The 16,204-nt window shown below is 38.8% G+C and overlaps 1 protein-coding gene across 1 annotated transcript in view; it reads left to right on the top strand.

Moving 5' to 3' along the window:
* The window catches only part of FGD6 (FYVE, RhoGEF and PH domain containing 6), a 175,365-nt gene extending 159,629 nt beyond the window's left edge, over positions 1-15,736 (top strand). Inside the window, exons 18-21 of the mRNA XM_007503223.2 lie at positions 1,905-2,032; positions 5,937-6,065; positions 8,096-8,244; positions 10,468-15,736. Coding sequence (XP_007503285.2) covers positions 1,905-2,032; positions 5,937-6,065; positions 8,096-8,244; positions 10,468-10,504 — 443 coding nt within the window. The 3' untranslated portion in view covers positions 10,505-15,736. The remainder of the gene's footprint in view (positions 1-1,904; positions 2,033-5,936; positions 6,066-8,095; positions 8,245-10,467) is intronic.
* Positions 15,737-16,204: the final 468 nt, after the last annotated feature.

Genomic DNA, 16,204 nt, shown 5'->3' with positions numbered 1-16,204 from the left:
TATTAACCTCGTTCTAATTATTTTTAGGTCATAATCAAAGTAGAATTGAATCAATTTAAAAAATATATACTCTTAGCGCAGCTACACAGCATAGTGTGATAGAATTCCTGGAGTTGTGAGGACCTGAATTCAAATCTGACTTTATATGTTTCCTAGCTGGACAACCTTAGGTCAGTCACTTAACCCCATTTGCCTAGTCCTTGCCTTTCTAGAGTTGTTCCTAAGACAGAAAATAAATGCTTAAATAAATATAGATCTACATATATATCATATCTTTTAATTTGAATTAATTTGAAAGATCATTCTTAAAAACCTAAAAGTTTTTCAGTAGTGTGTAGTCTGAAGCCTATTACTAGCCTTTAAATTTAATTTTACTCCTCTCAAAAAGGGATTGTGGCTGTAATTTTGGTTTTCATCAAGAATTGGCTTCATTTGAAGCACCCAGTTTATAGAATCTGGAAGTTTCTCCATATAGAAAGTAAAGCTTTTTACAAAAACATTCTATATTTCAGTCTTGCTTCTCTACACATTGAGCTGTGTATTAGAGCTTCTAAGTTCAGTCAGCTGCATAAAATAAGATTTCCAGTGTGTTTCTCATTTCCTCTTGTCTCTGTAACCAAAAGATATTTGCCTGAGAAAAGGTTATTGGAGCTGTTGTTTCAACAGTCAGGTTTAAGGTAACTACCAGGATTTCTCTAGAACAGTCTCCCTTTCTTGAGTCTGAATGTGGTTTCGAGCTGCATACCTGAAAGATTTGTGGATTTATGCATAATATCATCATCTTCTTTCATGCTAGGAGGAACTGCCTTTCAAGTATATGAATGGGTGTGAGGGAGTGACAGGCTAAAACAAACCAGATAGCTCAGTAGTTGTGTTTCTGCAATTTCATAAATCTGGTCATTTTTCACTTGCTATTCCCCTGTACTCTTCCTCTTCATCTCTTCTTCCTAGCATCCCTTCTGGATATTCATGGTAACCAGAGATGTTAGGCAAGTCACTTAAATCTCCCCATGCCAGCTTCCATTCCAACCTCAGTGTCCTGCTCTATAAATCAGAAATGTTTTACTATCTCTTCCTTGCTTGCTAGGAATAAAGCAACTTTGCAGAATTTAAAATGGGTTTGTGTGTGTGATTTTGAGAATATTTGTGTGTTTCTATTATTTTTCCAAAGAAAAGGTAGATCCAGAGGAGTATCTAGGTATTGCATAACCTTGGGCTTGGAGTAAGGAAGGCTCATCTTCCTGAGTTCAAATCTTGACTCAGATACTTCCTAGCTGTGTGACTCTGGGCAAGTCACTTCATCCTGTTTGCCTCAGTTTCCTCATATGTCAAACGAGCTAGAGAAGGAGATGACAAACCACTCCAGTGTGTTTGCTAAGAAAACCACAAATGTTGTCACAAAGAGTTAGAATGACTCAAGAATAACAGAGATAGGAAACTAATGAGATTGTGGTGGGAGAAATCTAGACACCTTTAGAAACAAGGAAAGTAATAAAGAATCAATGCTTCCCCCAAAGTTCTAACGAAACTGTAGATCAGTCATAACTCTCACTCCAGAAATTCCTTTTGGGAAGGGTCAGTGCTTCTGATGACCAAGAGCCTGCTGGAAATGTAAGGAGACTATTGGTCATCCCATATTTCAAGTGGTTCTCCAGAGAAAGGCCAAAGGTGACAGTGGTCTGGAAGGTATTTGATGTATGAAGAAGACTTTGCTCAGACCTCTTCCAGGTGGATCACTTCCTCATAGAAATTCAGGCTTATTTATCTCTGTATATATAACCCCTACCATAATGCCTTGCCCTTTGTATGTGCTCAGTAAATATTTGTTGAATGGATGATGTTGAATTGATTAAGTGAATGTTTATATTTAGCCACATAATTATGTATTTGATTATTCATTTTAGATCACCAGAATTCACCCAAGATGGGGTCCCCAGCAAATCACAAATCTCCTTCAAGTGCCTTGTCTTCAGTCTTGCATAGTATTCCATCTGGAAGGAAACAAAAAAAAATCCCAGCTGCCCTCAAAGAAGTAAGTGTTGCCTTTTCATTTGTAAGCTTGCAAATGTTGAGTTACTAGTGAGTGCTTCATGAGCCAAAGTCCTGGAAGGAAAGCTGGAATGATGGACAAGTGGGGAGTGTTGGAACTACCATGCTAAAACAGAAATAGACAAGTTACCTATGGTGGAAATTCATGGCTCCCCATGCAGTCATCTTTATTTGGTTTTTCTTTGTTTAAGTTAGTATTCAAGGCTGTTAGTCTTTGTCATGTTCATAATAAAAATGTAAATTACCTAGAATAATAATATAAATAATAAATCTTCAAAGAAGGGAACCCAGGAAAGTCTGCACATGCACAAAAGATACCAACATGGACCTATAAGAGCCCTACCTCAAAGCATCATGTAGAGGTGTAGGGGGGAGTGCATGCCACACTGCTCTTCCAGCCTGGAATGAAAATAGACATGGTGGACCCATGCATTTGGCTTTCTGATCTCAGTATATGAGTGAGGCAGGTGCACCTTTGGAGAGGAGAGATCTTGTATGTTACACATAATTTTTTCAGTGGGTTCTTCGTTCAGCTGACACTAATTGAAGCCCCTCTACCCTTGAGTAGGTTGGCTTACGATTCACTGCACCCACACACTGACTCATGAGCTTCTCCCTCCCTAGCCAGGCTGCTTCCTAGATCACTGTTCAATCTATAGTCAATTGCCAACCTCATACCGGAATCCCTGCCAGCTTGATAGGGTCTTCAACCATTTTTGGTGTTAAGTTGTTCAACCACTGAGTCATGGAATTTTAGATCCAGGTAGGACCAGAGTGATAATTTGGTTCACTCACTGCAGTGGAAAGATTAAGAAAGCAAAGCCTTAGAGCAATGGAATAACTAACTCAAAGTCACATAATTTATCATTAAAACATCTTTATACATTCGGTCATCCTTAAAAACTCATGGCACTTTTTGGTTTTCCAATATTTCCTTTACTAAACTTGTTGACGTCAGTATAGGCTCCATTACTCTTTCAGAGGATTGGCTAGGAAACTGAGAGGAATTTAACAAATCATTTCTGATTTCATCAGCCTCTACTTAAATATATGAAAATACCTGGGAAAAAGTCCACAGCTTACACATGGAATGCGTTTTAAAATGTCCTGCATTAATTACTGGGAATGTTACATTCATCTTTCTTTCTTTGTAAACCCATTCTTTCTATCTTAGTATCATTTCTAAGACAGATTTGGGGCAAAGGTTAGGCAAGGGATTTAAGTGACTTGCTCAGGGTCAGATAGGTAAGATGTACCTGAGGGTAGATTTGAACCTCCTTACTTCAGGCCTGGTGCTACCTAACTGCCCTATAAGATTACATTCTAATGAATTTCAATCTGACCAATTGCCAAATCCTAAATTAATTTGATTACTTCTTTTTTTTCCTTCTCAGTAGATTGTTAAGATCATACTAAGTTAAGAATCCTTAAGATGTTTTCAAGGGAACCCAGAGTTTTATTTTTTTAATTTTGGAGTTTAGAATATACTTCATTATAAACATAGTATTATAAACATTGGTTGAGCCAATCTACATACTTTTGTTAAAAATGAATGAATGCTATTATTTTAATCTCTTTGATTGCATCTTTTCCAACTCACAGACCCAACCAGAGATATAACATTTTTTTCCTGCCCCAACATTGGAAACAGAGACATTTCTGATTCTAATAGTATGAGATGGGAATAAGGGATATATGTTCTTTATTGTCTTCTTAAGCACCTACTATGTGCCAAGTACTAGGGATGCAAACTAAAAAATATATATATTTAAATAGATAATATGTAAATTATTATATATTATATATAAATATTAAATATATAATTAATAAATATATAAATATTTTGCTCACTGTCAGGGAGATCACATTCTAACGTAGTGATAGCAAAATGATAGGAAGGCCCTTGATGACATAAATCATCACTGGTAATAAATAGCCACCTTTCTTTTGCACATGCTGATCTTTCCATGGCCTTCTTCAATCATCTCTAATTCCGATTCTTTATGGACCAATGAACTTTTGAGATACAGCCTTATTGAGAGGATATTGCGTTTAAAAAGATGAATTTGCCAACAGTATGTCCCTAGGCAAGTCACGTAACCTGCCTTGCCTTTTAATACCCTCCTGCCTTGGAATCAATACTTTGTAACAATTCTAAGAGAGTAAAGGTTAAAACATGAGTTTGAGATGGTCTTGTTTATTCACATTAAATTAAAAAAATCAAAATTTAAGTTGTGTTTGGGTGGCAGGAAACAGCTTAAGTCATGAGTTCTGACAACACAGGAATTAACTAATGCTCAATAGGGATTTACCAATATTTCTGGAGAGCCGAGAGGTTTAGGACTTATTCCTTAGGGTTTTAACTGCCGTGTTTAAAAAAAAATATTACGAACTTTCAACTAGTCACTGGAAACTTGGTCTCCTTTTCAAACATGATTTACAGTAGCTCAGTCTTGTAGGAAGCTGAATGCTGTCTTCATTTCCCCCAGATCTTTATGGGATCAAGAGGCTGACTAATCTTTCTTTGAGAGGTAGAAGGGACCTCAGAGGTCAATGAGTCCAACTGCTTATTTACAGCTCAGGTTGAAGTGAGGTCAAATGATTAGCCAGTGGAGCAACAGAGAAAAGATTCAATTCCAGGCCCTTTGATGGCTATTCAAGCCCTTCTTCTCCTGGATTATATTACTTCATATTCAAGATAATTTTTATTAGGTGGTATATTTTGAAAATGTTATAAAGATTTGCTCTCAGTTAATCTGATTATAATTTCTCCAAGGCCTGGGAGGCCCTTAGGGATAAAAATCTAGAAAATAGAACAGGCAGACAATTTAAATAGTTTCTCCTGGAATTCCAAGTTTCAATTTTGTTTTTGTCTGGACCTCTGATTTTGCTAATGAAGGGAACTCTTGGTTCCCTTCCTGTACCCAAAGAGATCTGTTATTTATAGAGAATTCCCAGGAGCTGACCAGGGTCCCACAGCCTTTATCCCAACTTAAACCCAGGTCCTTGGGACTCCAAGGCCAGCCTTCTGATAATTATTTTCTGCTGCCTCTTTTGACCTTCTAAGTTCCAGGGGAGAGTTTAAGTCCATGAGTAGTCCCTGAAATCTTCCAGATACGATTTTTTTAAAAAGGCTTTTGGTCTTTGGAGTTGTATTTTCCTCTGACCACACTCATGCTGAGATTAAATCTCAGCAGTGGGCCTTTAACAAAAGATGAAAGACATTCTTCAACCTCTAAAAAGTAACAGGCAGAAGCTAGATCCTCACCAAGTGAGAGCTTGCAGCTATGCACAGTCTTTGAAAACAGTCCTCAAAAATGTAGCTTAAAATGAGAATGTTCCGGTTTGGGGTTTTAGCTCCTGGTTGCTGTAACTTAATCCCATTTTTGCAATTGTATTTATTTTGCATAGCAGGCTGTGGTTGGAGTCAGGAAGTCCTGGGTTAAAACCCTGTCTTTGATACTTGCTTTGGGGCACTGGCCAACTGACCTTGAGTCATCCACTGTGCTGTAACTCTAGGTCATGTAGTCACATCGTTGGCTTCTTCCCTGATCTCTGATGCTGACGTTGGGCCACATGCATAGACCTAATCGTAGATTTAGTTTTTTATCTGAAAATGAGGATGATGATGACAACCATCGCCAAGCCTGTTGGAAATCAGCCTGTTGCAAATCTGTTGTTACTTTATCCTAAAAATAATGGTAAAAATAGATACAACCATAATCCCCATTTTACAGGTGAGAAACCTCAAGCTTGCAGGTTAAGTCACTCACCCAGGCTATACCACATGTAATCAAAGGAGCCCTGACTCCCAACCCAAGCCATCTGTGATACCCTCTGGCTGCCACTTAGTAACCGCAAACATTTCTACTGATTCTTTGTCGCAGGTGTCAGCAAACACCGAAGACTCTACCATGAGTGGCTACCTGTACAGGTCAAAGGGCAGTAAGAAACCTTGGAAACATTTTTGGTTCGTGATTAAAAATAAAGTGCTCTACACGTACGCTGCGAGTGAGGTAAGAGGTTGATTCATTTCATCTTGAGATTTCATTGTGATGGTGGTCAGTCACTTCGAAACAGTCAGTGGGGCAGTTGAGTAGCCAATGGATAGAGAGCCAGGCTTGGAGTTGGGAGGGAGTACCTGTGTTAGACACTACCTAGTTGTATGACCCTAGGCAAGTCGCTTAATCCTCATTGCTGAACCTTTGCTGTTCTTCTGTCTTAGAATTGATACTAACACAGCAGGTAAGGGTTAAGAAGTTTGGTGTGGTTTTTTTTTTTATAATAAGAAGATAGGAAAAACATGATAGAATCTATTAGGGGAGGGCAGAATGCATGTATAACTTTTGTACTTTTCCATGAAAAAGACAGTGCTCTTCCTTATGTGACTTTTTTTTGGTCTGGTATCCTGGGGAAGACATTAGCTTTATAAATCTTCTCATAGAAAATTTTGAAGCATTATATTCTCTTCTTAGCGAACCTGTGTGCACACACACATACACTCACACCCTCCCTCTTTGAATTGATACTAGAACAGTAAGAGCTAAGCTATTGGGTAGAATATAACTGAAGTCACATTTGAACCCAGGGCCTTCAGGTCTCTAGGCCTGGTTTTTGATCCACTGAGCCATCTAGCTCCGCCTCCAGATTAAAATATGGCCAATTCTTTTAGCAGACTCTCAATGGTATGACTGTTATACTGCCACCATTTTGGCTGTCTTGCTCTCAGTGCTGTTAATCCCAAAATATATTATCCTAAAATCAAATGTAATGCTTTAGAAGCAATTTAACCAAGGCAAAGTAGAGGTGGACTATCACTTGTCTTGTCCTTGACATAATGCCTCTTTCAAGGCAGTATAAAATGGGAGGTTGCCATTCTGGTGCCATTTGTGTGCAAACTTCCCAACACTTAGATCTATTTTTTCCAAACTACCTCAGGATGCAGCAGGTGATTCCTCTCTTCTGGAGTTCTCCCAGTATCTAGACTTAACTCCTTATTAAGTAGATCACACAGAAAAGAGGTTCTGGTTCTAGGTTGGATTCGATGGATTCTGGGGCAGCTTTTAATTTTAGAATTCTGGGATATTTCGTGGCCATGGATGAGGTTCACAGTCATCTGTGATCTCAAAATGTATCTTTTTTTTTTTTAAAGACTGAATGTTATACATAATAATAGTAATACTGTACAGTGAACAACTGGGAATGATTTCACTTTTCTCAGTAATACAGTGATTGAAGATAACTCCAAAGAACTCAAATGGCTTCTACCTCCAGAGTAGCAATTAATGGAAGTATACTATTTTTCACTTTATTTTCTTCTCTTTTTGTTTTTGTTCATTTGTTTGTTTTTGCTTTTACCTTCTGTTTTAGAATCGTTACTGTGCGTTGCTTCCAAGTCAGAAGAGTGTTAATGGCTAGGCATTGGGGTTAAGCGACTTGCTTGGGGTCACACAACGAGCAAGTGTGTCAGACCACATTCAAACCCAGGACCTCCTGTTGGCTTTCAATCCTCTGAGCCACCTAACTCCACCTGTTTTGTTTTGTTTTTTCTTTTTTAATATGTCTTCTTACACAACATGACAAATATGGAAATACAGTTGTTAGGGATTGGCTGCTGGTAGTGTGGGTTGGTGATTAGATGGTGGTTGGCATTTAGTTACTGGAATATAAAGGCGGGCCTGAACTTCCTGAGAGGGCTTTTTGTTTTAACCTTTAGAGGGCTTTTTGGCTTTTGGTTTGGGCTATTAGGCTCTTTTTTCCTTCTTTGTATTTTTTGGAAGGTGGCTGGTCTTTGTTGACAGACCTAATTGGGTTTGGAGTTGAATTAAATATGTATGATAGGAAGTGTATAACCAATATCAAATTGCCTTCTCAGGGAGGAGGAGAGAGAAGGAAGATGACAATTTGGAACTCAATGTTAGAAAACAAACATCAAAAATGGTTTTTATGTATAATTGGGGAAAATATAAAAACATTAGTAATGAGTTTAAAAAAAAAAGACAATGTCATACTGTTTCTAAAACCATTGTTTATGTTTTAAAACTAGGATGTTGCAGCCTTGGAAAGCCAGCCACTATTGGGCTTTACTGTCACTGAAGTTCAGGATGAGAATTCACAGTCTAAAGTGTTCCAGCTACTACATAAGAATGTCCTATTTTACTTGTTCAAAGCAGATGATGCCCATTCAGCTCAGAAGTAAGTCACTTAGAAATGGTTTTTCTTTTTGCTTCCAAATATATACTCCAGCATTTGCCTCTGAACTTGTTTAAAATCATTAAAAATACCCAGGGTCCTTTACAAAGCTCTAAATTGCAGAGAAGGTGGCAGTCAGCATTGGGAGAGAGTTTCCTCATCTGGGACTTCCCTATGTCTGTGAAATCATAAGCCTAGTTCCTATCCCTCCTTTAGTGTGTACCATAATGTATAGATAGCAGGACCAAACTGAGAGATAGGAGAGAGGGACCATAAAGGTCTTCTAGGCCAATCCTTTCATTTTATAAATATCAAACTGAGACTTTCATTCAGGTCTCTCGTTTCAGAACCAGTGATCTTTTCAAGGGACCATGCTGTTTTATCCTTCAGTCTTTTTAAAATGGAAAGATTAGCATAATAACATTTTATTTATTTTTTCAACTCTTACCTTCTATCTTAGAATTGATCCTAAGTATTGGTTCCAAGGCAAAAGTTGTAAGAGCTAGGATATTGGGGTTAAATAATTTGCTCAGGATCATACTTCTAGGAGGTGTTTGAGGTCAGATTTGAACCCAGGTCTTAATGTCCTAGACCTGGTGCTATATCCATTGTGCTACCTACCTGCCCCAAATAGCCCAATTTTTTAAAAGAGTTTTTTTTTTTTTTAAGAGCTAGAGCATGGAGTAGTGGGTGGGAAATGGGGCCTTATTGTTAGGAAGAGCTAGATTCAAATACTGCCTTTGACCTATGTGGTGGACTGTATGACAAGAGGGCAAGACAGCCTCTTAGATCTCTTAGCTATTAAGTTGTTGCCTTGGAAATCTATTTTAGATGGCAATTAGCTTTTTAAAAAATGTATATTTGAGAAAAGAATGATTTATAGACATGTTTCAGAAATGAATTTGTAGAATTTATAAACTTTTTTGAAATTCAAAGTGATTGGAATGAAATGGGGTTTGTGATTTCCCAGAGAATTCTCTCATTTCCTGCTGTTTTTACACTTCTAAAATTTACAATTAATATAATGCAAATATACTAGACAAACTTTGTTTAGAAATAGTTTGAGAGGAGAGGGATCAGAGCCTCTCAGGAGCCCAAAGGGGAGTAACAGATCACTCTGCCCAGATCTTTTGTCCACACATGAGCTCAGAAAAAGCAGCATGTGGTAACTCCTGCTGCCGGGACGGGAAATGTGGCCCTTTTTTTGACCTCTCTTACATCAAGGGCCAGAATCTTTGCCCTCCACATTCCAAGGATCTGGCGGTCTAAAGGTTCCCTTGTGCCAGGGAACAGCAAGAGCTTCAACAGCTGCTTACTAACTGGCCTCACAAGGTCAGTCTCCTTCAATTGGCCCCCATGTTGTCAGTGGGGACGGCCCTAACTGGGCGAGCCAATGTTGTTTTGGATGGTTAAGACTGACGATGTCTCTCTCCAGTGACTTTCCTAGTCCAATTAGGGGAGCCTGGCCCTTTGAGCATACCTTCTGTTAATAGGCAAGCCTTGATGGGGACAGAACACGTCCTTTGGAGCAGGCCAGCTCCTTGTCACTTCTAATTCATAGTCAGGTTTGTTTTGGACTCATAGGACAACTGAATTCTTTTTGCTAATAAGCCTTCATTTCTTTGAATTCTTGGTAAGACGAAAGATGCAATGGAGTGTATAGATTTTCTTGAAGATGCGAAGAAATATTTTTGGTCATTGGAATGTCAGGAGATCATTAGGACAATCAATGATAATTATAGCAATAATAGCTTTAACGTGAACATTTTAACGTTTATCAGATGCTTGATATATGCTATCTTATTTGGTCCCCACAAAATCCCTTTGAGGTGTGCTATGGTGGAATAAAGAACCTATATATGATTACGGGGCGAATATTATCAGAGCTCAGCTTCTATTTCCATCACTCTTTCCACTGCATTTGCCTGCCTCCCCTAAAAAATAAAGCAATTAAAAGAAATGCTGCCCTGGGGGCAGCTAGCTGACTCAGTGGACTGAGATGTAGGTCTAGAGCCAGGAGGTTCTGGGTTCAAATGTGACCTTAGACACTTTCTTGCTGTCATTGTAGGATTCAGGAGACAATATTAGAAAAGTATTTTGTAACTTTTTAAAAAGTATTACATAATTGTTTGTTAGCTATTATTATCCCTATCATTCTGGCTCTTCTAAAACGGAATAGAAATGATGCAATCAGATCTAATGATTTTTTTTTTTCCTTTTCACTAGGTGGATAGAAGCATTTCAGGAAGGCACAGTGCTGTAGCAGCATCTGTCTCATCTCTTTTTTCCCATTCCAGAGGACTTGAATTTCATCAGAAGTCATGAAATGCAGTAAAGAGATTTTTATCAATGTAATTGTGCACTGCCAAGAAAAAATCCCCCTCAGTTGTGTGTTTATGTGACTTAGGAAATTGTCTTGTAGGCATGTTAATATTTCGTTAAAGAGATTGTATACTTGTGAAGGGTTTTTTCATACAAAATGTTATTTATTAAATTTTCATTGTTTACTTTATGGTCAGAATTATTTCTGAGGCTCTTACTGAATTCCAAAGTGTCCTTGTCCTTAGGAGAAAAGATAACCTATCAGAAGTGTCCCATGGTGTTAACTATGTGACCATCTCTTCTGGCTTTTAGTGATAACACTGACCCAGCAGACATTCTTGGCTGCCAGTATCTGTTTTCTGTGAGTTGCTTAATTTAGAAATAATGACTATTTAAAAATGGCTAAAGAGAAAAGGCATGCATAAAAGTCTCTGTAGAGTACTCTGAAATATAGCTTCATATTTTATAATGGGGGACCCCCTCCCAACATACAGCCAGCTTCTACCTCAGGGACACTGATTCAGTTCCAGTAAATTATCTAAATAACAAAAGGACTTGTGCCTGTCCTGTACCTCTGTTCTCAGTGGGGAAGAAATGCAAGATCAAAGCTGGTCAGCCATAGGATAGAAGCCTTGTTTTTTCCTATTGAACTGTGAGTCAGAATGAGGAGTCTGCAGGCACCAAGTTAGTGTTTTAGAAAATGGTTTTTACATCCAGATATGCAAAAACAGTCAACCCAATTCCTTGACTTTCAATTTTTTTTTTAATCCTTACTTTCCATCTTAGAATTAATACTGTGTATTGGTTCCAAGGCAGAAGGTAAGGGGCTAGACAATGAAGGTTAAGTGACTTGCCCAGGGTCACCCAGCTAGGAATTGTCTGAGGCTAGATTGGAACCCAGGACTTCCCATCTCCATGCCTGAGCCACCTAGTTGCCCCTGATTCCTTTTGTTCTCATGGAAGCCATCCTAGGTATGACCCTTTCTTCTTAAGACTTTTGAAAAAATAAATATTTTTTCATTTAAGAAAAGATTGAGGGTCAGCAGGGTGGATAGAGATTCAGATCAGACGAAGGGAAGTCACGGGTTCAAATCTGGCCTCTGATACTTCCTAGCTAAGTCACCCTGGCCTGGGTAAGTTACTTAACCCAAATTCCTTAGCCCTTACTACTCTTCTGCACTGAAACCAATGCTTAGTATTGATTCTTAGCACTATAAGAGTTCTAATAAAAGAATAAGAAAGGGACCTATCTGCATAGCTTACTTGAAAACCAAAGTGATTAAAAACTTCTAAGGGGACTGTGGGTGGGGTTGAAAATTAAATAATTTATTTCTACCTATAATGAGAAAAGCAAAATATTCCACCCACAGATTGCCAAAAGCATTTTTTTGGATTATAGATGGCAGACGTTCAGAGCCTAGTTTGACTTTGGTATTTGTGTCTCAAACAAATGTTTCATTTAAGTTCTTGTTTTCCCTTGAAAATTTATGAATTGGACCCAAGTGACCATATCCAGAAAGCCACACGTCCCTAAAACTGTACCATCTTCATTTTTAAGGAAATAATTTGTTTACATTTTTTGATATTCCACTTAAAGAGAAATCCAGCATGAAGTGGAACCTGTGCCTTCCGCCCCCCTCTAGGAAGCATCAAGCCCCCACCACCATGATGGTGAGTCTTGAGCCACCTTCTGTGACCCTGGAAAGCAGCAGGAGGACTTCTCACTGTGACCCACATCTGATAGGAGAAATATTTTTTTTTCCTTTCTTTTTCTCTTCAAGCAAGATTCTGGTTAAATCATCTTTTAAGGGGGCTCAGGAATTTTCCATGTCTTCTCTTAACGGTATTCATCAGAACAATGTTTTCCCCCCCTTTTTTGTAGCTAACTAAATCCTAAGGTCCCTTTACTTTGGCCTTGATCATGGAGCACCCCGGGTGGGCTCACCACTGCTGGGACTGGCTCTTCCAGCCCGAATTCTGCCAGGCAAACATTTCCTGTCCTTTTGCTGCCTCAGTCACATGGTCAACCAGAATAGCAAGTCCTTAAAAGTCTTCAGATACCAACCCAGAAATCAAGGGGGGCAATGGAGGGAAGAACAAATTAATGCTTATGTCAGAAGATTATGTATGTACAGGAACAGACTTTTAAGCCACCTAGTCCAGTCCCTTATAGATAAGGAATATTGAGTTTCTCAGAGGATATGTGATAGGATTTGAACCCAGGATCTCTGACTTCAAATCCAGCACTTTCTCTTCATTTTTTTTTAATCTAAGGCCCATTGAATAGGTGGGCAGCTACATAGACTTTGGGAAGGCTGGGGGTGAAGAATCTGGGACTGCTCAAGTGACTCTTGCCCTTGGCTAGAGATTGGGTTTGTTTTCCCTTCTCACCCTCCTGATCCTGGTCTGTTCTCCTCTGTGCTTTGGCTCCACCTGAAAAGATGACAATCTTTTCAAAGTTCTTGTCAGTGAGGCCCTGTCTTCTTCAAACAGCTGCTGGAATCTAGTCAGTTATTAATAAGAATTTTTAAAACAAGGAATTCAGGCCTTCCCCACCCCCAAAGTTTGCTCAACAGCATTTTTTAACTATTTGGGAAACATTCATCAATTATAAACAGTGACTCCCAGGCTCGAATCCAGGTTCAGAAAGCTTCCTGGCACACTGGGTTTTAGAAAACTCAGTTTAATTTCCCAAACAGGTTTTATTTTGGATTCATCGTGCATGCTGTGTCTCATTGCTTCTGCTCTTCTTTGGGTCTGTTCTTAACATGCCTGACTCAAAGTCAACCAAGGTCCTAATTATCACTGCAAAAAACCACTGGCATCAGGTCGTTTAAAAAAAAATCAAGCCAGCAGGAATTTTGGAGAGCATAAGAAATTAGCCGAATAGCTAGAAGGAAAAATACAGCCAAACTCCCAGTGTTCTTGCTATTGCTGGAATGCAACACAAAGGAAAGGGAAAGAGGGTCTAACTTTAAAGAGCTTTGAACTGCACTAAGAACTTTGCACATCCTTATATGTTCCTACAGCTGGAAGGGACATGAGAGGTCATTTTGGCCAAACTCTTCATTTTATAGGTGAGGAAGCTGAGATGCAAAGAGGTTGATCTGCCCAAAATCACATAGTGTGTAAATGACAGAGCCTGGAAGACATGTCTGACACATGTTGGCTTTGGGACCTTGGGACAAATCACTTCGTTTCCCTGTTATAGGCAGGGTTTTTTGTTTTGTTTTGTTTTTTTTAATTTTTGTTTTAGGAGAGGGATAGTTTGCCTCAGTTGCAAGCCCCTCCAATATCTTTGCCAAGAACTCCCCCCCAAAAAACTGGGGGGGAGTTCTTGGCAAACTTCCAAAAAAGTTCTTGGAAAAAATGACTAAATGATGATGGCTCCTTTGAAGGTGTCAATCTAAATTGGGAGAATTTCCTTAGCTGGGAATTCCTTATATCAATGAAATCATTGAGACATTGATTGAATGATATCATTAAATTAATGAAATCATTCGTAGACTCTTCCCATTGAAGAACTCTAGAGCTGGGTGCAAATGAGGAGTCTAGTCTGAATTGCACCTTCTGAACAAGCCTGACATTTTAACCCTGATTAACCCATATCTGTTAGTATATTTCTGCTAACAAGATCAAAAAAAAAAGCTAATTTTGGCTTTTGACCCGGAGCGCCTCCTTTTTTGAATCTGGCCCCTGCCTATGCTCACCTCCTCCAAAAATCCCTGATGGCTGCCATCTCTGCTCAACTCTTGAACAAAAGTTTCTACTTCCTCATTTCAGGCCCAGGCCATGAAAACCTCTTTTCTCTCAGCTCTGTAATTCACCAGAATACACTAGGAATGGAAGTTTAGCTAGTAGAACTCGTTTCCATTTTTAAAAGACTTTATTGCCCAATAGGGCAGCAGTTGTTTTTGAAGGGATCCTTCTTGCTACTGTAGCCTGAGGGTTTCTACCTCCTCCCAAATCCTTTTCTACAAAGTGCTTTTTTGGAGCCAAATCTTGGTAATCTGCTGCATGGTTTGCATACTCTTCTCTACCACACCTTTTTCTAGTGAATTCATAGGTTTCCAGGGAATTTGGGTCTGCAGAATTGATCTTGAGTCATAAATCCTACACTATAATGAAGAAGAAAACTAGACTTGTGATTTTCATCCATATGGAGAGAGCTCCCAGCAAGGAATCCCCTCTCTACCTCTAATTTAAAGACCCACCTTGCTCTAATTTACTGGCCTCAGAGCAGCAGGAGGCACTGGGAGGTTATAAGTGATTGTGATTCTGGTCTTCCTGACACCTCTACTGGGCTTCCTGTCCCTAAAAATAGCAATGAATTTACAAGGAAAATGCTAATATAGCAAAGGATAGAAAGGATAGAGTATTGGAATTCATTTCAGTTATCTTTAATTTCTGGTTAAGATTTGAGGTCACAGTATTTTGTTTTCTCAGAGTTGCACTATAGTCAAATATGGCCATAGGTTTCCACTGACAAGTGAATAGATGCCAAGGTCATCCCCTGCATGGCAGGCCATTGCCAATCATCTCGACTTTTGTCCTCCCACTGTATTTCAATGACTCTGGAAGAGAGTGGGGCCAATGACTTTGTCTTCTTAACCGTTTCACTTAAATCTAGCTCAAAATGTCATTGGTCTTCAAAAATGGAGGAACAAGGGCAGGTCACAGTGTCTGAGAAATGGGAACCTTCTTATGAACTTTGCTGTATGAGGTATGAAATTAATCAGAGATACTCCTAGCTTTTGGTCTGAAAAAGATGAACAAAGAACATCATCATGGAGCTTTGTGACTTAACTTCCCACCTTCTTGATGAAAGCTCATCTGGACTTTTCCCCCTTCTTTTTAACAAACCAAACAGCACCTTACTGCTGGATTTTTTAAAAAGAAAACAAAACCATTTTTAAGGAGTTAAATCTAAGGGCAGTCATAATAAAGCTTCAAATCTTGAGTATATATGCACTGAGATAATGCAGAGAGTGTGAATACACATTCCACCCCCCAAAAAGACTGTTAAAGATTTTTTTTCTAGAATCACTTTACTTAGAAAGTTCAGTTTGTTCTGTTTGTCCACATAGAGATCCTTTATAAATAAATGAAAGTCGCTGTATATAATGTTTATATGTATTATATTTGTACAAATAAATTCTCAAGATTAACATCAGTTATGTTTGTCTTTTTTATTTTAAAAACTGTTTAAGATGTTATCCATCTAAAACAGGCTCACTTGCATTGAGAACAAACCTGCCCATCAAATAGGATTCTGATCTCTGAATTTATGTAATAATATCCTTCCTTTCTTCCTTCTTTCTCAATTTCTTTTATTTGTACATTCATGTGTATGTGTGGGTATGAGTACTCTGAGGGAGAGAAGCAGCAACATGGCCCCTAAAACTCAAGCCACCTTGATAATAGCCTGAGCCAAGAGATGGAGTCTTTTGTTCATATAACAGCCAAGAGGATGATATTGGAGTCTGTGTCTGGGAGTAAGATATGGGAAGACTGCAATGGAAGGAGAGGGCTAGGTTATGAAGGACTTTGAACATGGAACACAGCATTTCCTATTTGCTCCTGGTGACAATTAGGAAGCCATTGGAGTTTGTTAAGGAGGAGGAAATTTGTGAAGAATTTC

Source organism: Monodelphis domestica, chromosome 5, assembly GCF_027887165.1.
Source record: "Monodelphis domestica isolate mMonDom1 chromosome 5, mMonDom1.pri, whole genome shotgun sequence".
In the NCBI taxonomy this organism is placed as follows: domain Eukaryota; kingdom Metazoa; phylum Chordata; class Mammalia; order Didelphimorphia; family Didelphidae; genus Monodelphis; species Monodelphis domestica.
The sequence above is the reverse complement of the archived record's forward strand: the minus strand, read 5'-3'. Positions and strand labels throughout refer to the sequence as shown.